The following is a 5,000-nucleotide window of genomic DNA, read 5'->3' as shown; positions in this document are numbered from 1 at the left end:
TGTAAGGGACATTCTCCCCAATGATACGTCTAGAGGTATCTCCCCAATGATCACCAGTGTAAGGAGCATTCTCCCCAATGATCACCAGTGTAAGGAGCATTCTCCCCAATGATCCCCAGCGTAAGGGACATTCTTCCCAATGCCCATCACCCTAATGTGCCGTGAGCTTAAGATATAGTAATTATTATCAGGAGTTCTCTGATACTGGAAAGTTTTTTTAAGGTTCCTCCATGTAACAAGGTTGAGAGACTGGTGTGAACCCAAATGAGGAAAACTATATCCACCTGTATTGAAATATTGGGACAAAATGGAAACATGGTATTAAAGATGGACTTCCTGCCTCTTTCTTAAAACAATGTGTGCCAGGAAGATGGGTTTGCATGGTTGCATTCTGTTTTTTCCCTGCATATGGGAGTTGACCTGTGTTTTTGGAGTAAAATAAATAAATTGTCCTTGTTCTTCATTCGTTGCGTATCTTGATGTCTCCTGTCCTCCTCCAGATATCCCTGAGGAAGAAGCCAGGTACTGGACCAAGAAGCTAGAGCAGATAAACAGCCTGGAAGAGGCCGGAGAGGTGCGTCTATTATTATCTTCTATTATTATCTTTATCTATCCTGCAAGGTCAGATGTACACCTATCCAGGGCTTTTTCCGGAGTTGCCAGAACTGCGTTCCCCCTCGTTCCCGCTGAAAAAAAGCCCTGCACCTATCACAGTCTGAAGGACCCGTCTCTGGGAACCCCTCGGGAGCATAGAAATGATCGGTTATCTGGGGTCATCTTCTGACATGGCCCTATCTGCCTCTTGTCTCGTGATTTATAACTTGAGGTTTACCAGCTTTGATATAAACCACTGAAAACAACCTTTCTGACACCTCCTTAAAAAGTGGGATTTTTTTATTTATTTTTTAAACCAAATGGTGCTGATTTTAAAGCTGAACTCTGGCCTCCCCTTCAGTCTCGCACAGTTGTTCCAGCTCTTCTTACATAGTTAATCACAAGTCCATCCAGTTCAACCATAAAAAATAAATAAATAAATAAAATAAAAAATATCATACAATCCCATATATCCAATCCTAAACCCACAGTTGATCCAGAGGAAGGCGAACAACCCCCCCCCCCAGAAAAGCATGATCTAATTTGCTACAGCAGTGGGAAAAAAATTCCTTCCTGACCCCAGAAAGGCAATCGGATTTCCTCTGGATCAACTTTACCTATAAATGTCAGTACCCAGTTATATTCTGTACATTTAGGAAAGAATCCAGGCCTTTCTTAAAGCAATCTACTGAGCTGGACAGAACCACCTCCGGAGGGAGTCTATTCCACATTTTCACAGCTCTTACTGTGAAGAAACCTTTCCGTATTTGGAGATGAAATCTCTTTTCCTCTAGACCAGGGGTCTTCAAACTATGGCCCTTCAGTTGTTTAGGAACTACAATTCCCATCATGCCTAGTCATGTCTGTGAATGTCAGAGTTTTACAATGCCTCATGGGATGTGAAGTTCAAACAGCTGAGGGCCGTAGTTTGAAGATCCCTGCTCTAGACATACAGAGTGCCCCCTTGTCCTCTGTGTTGACTGTAAAGTGAATAACTCAACACCAAGTTCACGATATGGACCATTTATATATTTGTACATGGTGATCATATCCCCCCCTTAATCTCCTCTTCTGAAGAGTGAATAAATTCAGTTCCTCTAATCTTTCCTCATAGCTGAGCTCTCCCATGCCTCTTATCAGTTTGGTTGCCCTTCTCTGCACTTTCTCCAGTTCCCTGATATCCTTTTTGAGAACTGGTGCCCAAAACTGAACTGCATATTCTCCTGGACTGAAATTACTTTCACTGCATATTATAAGCTTCTCAGAATGTGCATTAGGAGCTGTAGCAAGTCAGATAGAGCCCGCCTTATTTCCTGGCTGGAGGACACCCAGCCCTCCCTGGCCCTTTTCTCCCCAGACTGACTGTCCCTGGCCGACTCTTTTCATTCATTGGATTTCTGTTCTTTTGTTTCACTTAAAGTGGTGTTCCACCCAAAATTATACTTTTTAAATAAAAATACCCCTATAATACACAAGCTTAATGTATTCTAGTAAAGTTAGTCTGTAAACTAAGGTCTGTTTTGTTAGTTTATAGCAGTAGTTTGTTATTTTATAAACTTACACCAGGCCGGGGCCATCTTAAGTGTGGGCATCTGAAGCCAGACTGTATTTCTTCCTGGATCTCATCCTTGCAGATCTTGCACATGCTCAGTGCAGCACAAGCAGTGTAATAGGTTTCAGGTTAGGTTTCCATAGCAACGGCAGTGTCAGAGGAAGTTGCCGCCCCTTCCCAGAAGGCATTGCAAACAGGAAATTATGCGATGAGCCACGGCCAGGGAGGAGGAAGTGAAAAATGAATACAGCAGATATACAGTAGGTGCTGAGAAAAAAAAAAAAAAAATATCCAATTCATTAAGGGTCGGTTCACACTGGGGCGACTTGGGATCCGACTTGTACGCCCTCAAGTCGCCCCAAGTCGCCCCAAGTCGCTTTGCATTTAGATTATCATGGTAGGCAATGGGAGCGTCTTAATTGACACTACTGAAGTCGCTCCGACTTCAGAAAAGGTTCCTGTACTACTTCTATCCGACTTGTAGGCGACTTGTACCCATTCAACTCAATGTAAGTCGCCTGCAAGTCGGATCTCTCAAGCGACTTTGCAGAGAAAACCCCTCCCTCCCCCCTCCCTCCCAGAGAGGTGATTGGCCACAGGCGAAGTCGCCTGTCATGGAGGCGACTTCAAGTCGCCTCGTAATTTGCCGAAGTCGCGCTAAAGTCGCGCTGAAGCCGCGTTGAAGTCGCGGTACAAAGTCGCGCTAAAGTCGTGTTGCCCATGTGTGGACCGACCCTTACAGTGCACAGTTTAGTGAGGGATGCTGAAGAGTTGTAAAAGTGGGTGGAACTCACCCACTGAACTGAGCATGTGCGAGGATGAACTGCAAGGATGAGATCCAGGAAGAAATACAGTCTGGCTTCAGATGCCCACACTTAAGATGGCCCCGGCTTGCTGTAAGTTTATAAAATAACAAACTACTGCTATAAACTAACACAACAGACCTTAGTTTACAGACTAACTTTACTAGAATACATTAAGCTTGTGTATTATAGGGGTATTTTTATTTAAAAAGTATAATTTTGGCCAGAACACCACTTTAATAGAGAACGTTTTCCAAATAAATCCACCAGTGATGACATACAAAACAGGAGGCAGCCACGTGGTTTTTGTTCTTTCAATCATGGAGACTGGTGGTCTGCGTGCAAATGCTTTTTCTTCGAGGAGCGCCCCCACTCCTCCAGACTGACGCCCACCCATCAAGGCGTTTAGATATTTGCATAACTCCTCCCAACAGCCGGCCCACTGCTTGCTTCAGCGCTGAGAGATCTTGGAGTCCAGAGACAGGGTGCTGTGATGTTTGCAGGTAGCTATGTACAGCACCCTGCTGGCCCCTCCTGTCAGCTACGATCTGCCTGCATTGCCTAGAGAGGCACAGCGACCCAGTGATAATGGAAAGGTTAAATTTAGGAATTTCATTAGCATGTTGATAGAGAGGGGAGGGAGGGACCAGGGAAGGAAAAAATATAAGCAGATTAAACTTTTTAGATCTGCTGCCAAACGTGAAAAGCAAACACTTGGAGGTGCCTACAGGAGGAGTTGCTTGTGACTGTAGCTTTCAGATAAGAGACTGTGAGAACCAACTGATTGATCTCCGCTTTGAAACATCACTTTGCTTCAAAGACTTGCTTCGATTTGGTGCCAATACCACCTATCAAGTCCCCGATTGAGGATGTGTGCAAAATATCTCCTATCTGCAATACTGTCTGTATTGGTTCACAAACCTACATAGAAGTACAAAGTCTCCACCTAACCTATAAAAGACGCACAAAGTCATCAAACGCGTAGCTGGAATCCGTAATCGTATGGAGAATGTTGTAAAATCGACTGCCCTCTACTAATATTTTCTCATTCTGTTACCTGTATACAAACTGAATCCTTTTTTAAATACATAATATATTTATAATGTATTCTTCCAACACCCATACTATGGGAAAATCACTCAATACAAAACAAGCGACGTCCGAAAATTGAAAACAAAAAAAATACTACAGCGCCTTGAAAAAAAAAAAAAAATCTGCCATTCTAAAAAAAAAAAAAAAAAAAACTCGATTCACGATTCGAATCAAGTTTTTTATTTTTGATAGACACCGCAGCGGTCCTGAGGAGCTGCGGGCAGGAGTTTTTAGGCGAGAGCGCAGCTTCGGCCTAGTCCGCGGCGTCCGGCCTTGCGGCCCGCAGCTCCTCAGGACCGGCGCGGTGTCAGCGCCGGTCCTGGTGAAAAAAAAAAAAAATCGATTTGCTGAAAATTTGAATCGATTTGACCTCTCAACTCGATTCAAGATTCAAATCGATCTTTTCCCCAGCCCCAGTGTTTTATTGGGATTTTATGTGATGGACCAACAAACAGTGGCACATAATTGTGAAGTGGAAGGAAAATTTTAAATGATTTTTACAAATAAATATGTGAAAAGTGTGGGGTACATTTGTATGGCGCCCCCCGGAGTCAATACTTTGTAGAACCTCCTTTCACTGCAATTACAGCTGCAAGTCTTTTTGGGGATGTCTCTACCAGCTTTGTACATCTAGAGAGGGACATTTCTGCCCATTCTTCTTTGTAAAATATCTCAAGCTGTGTCAGATTGGATGGAGAGCGTCTGTGAACAGCAATTTTCAAGTCTTGCTACAGATTCTCAATTGGATTTAGGTCTGGACTTTGACTGGGCCATTCTAACACATGAATATTCTTTGATCTAAACCATTCCATTGTAGCTCTGGCTGTATGTTTAGGGTCGTTGTCCTGCTGGAAGGTGAACCTCCGCCCCAGTCTCAAGTCTTTTGCAAACTCTGACAGGTTTTCTTCTAAGATTGTCCTGTATTTGGCTCCATCCATCTTCCCATCAACTCTGATCAC

The 5,000-nt window shown here is 43.6% G+C and overlaps 1 protein-coding gene across 1 annotated transcript in view; it reads left to right on the top strand.

The window, feature by feature from the left end:
* The window catches only part of LOC141130885 (protein unc-13 homolog B-like), a gene marked incomplete in the record, with an annotated part of 525,591 nt that overhangs the window by 121,909 nt on the left and 398,682 nt on the right, over window positions 1-5,000 (top strand). Inside the window, 1 exon segment of the mRNA XM_073618170.1 lies at window positions 501-574. Coding sequence (XP_073474271.1) covers window positions 501-574 — 74 coding nt within the window.

Source organism: Aquarana catesbeiana, linkage group LG01 (assembly GCF_042186555.1).
Source record: "Aquarana catesbeiana isolate 2022-GZ linkage group LG01, ASM4218655v1, whole genome shotgun sequence".
Lineage (NCBI taxonomy): Eukaryota > Metazoa > Chordata > Amphibia > Anura > Ranidae > Aquarana > Aquarana catesbeiana.
The sequence above is the reverse complement of the archived record's forward strand: the minus strand, read 5'-3'. Positions and strand labels throughout refer to the sequence as shown.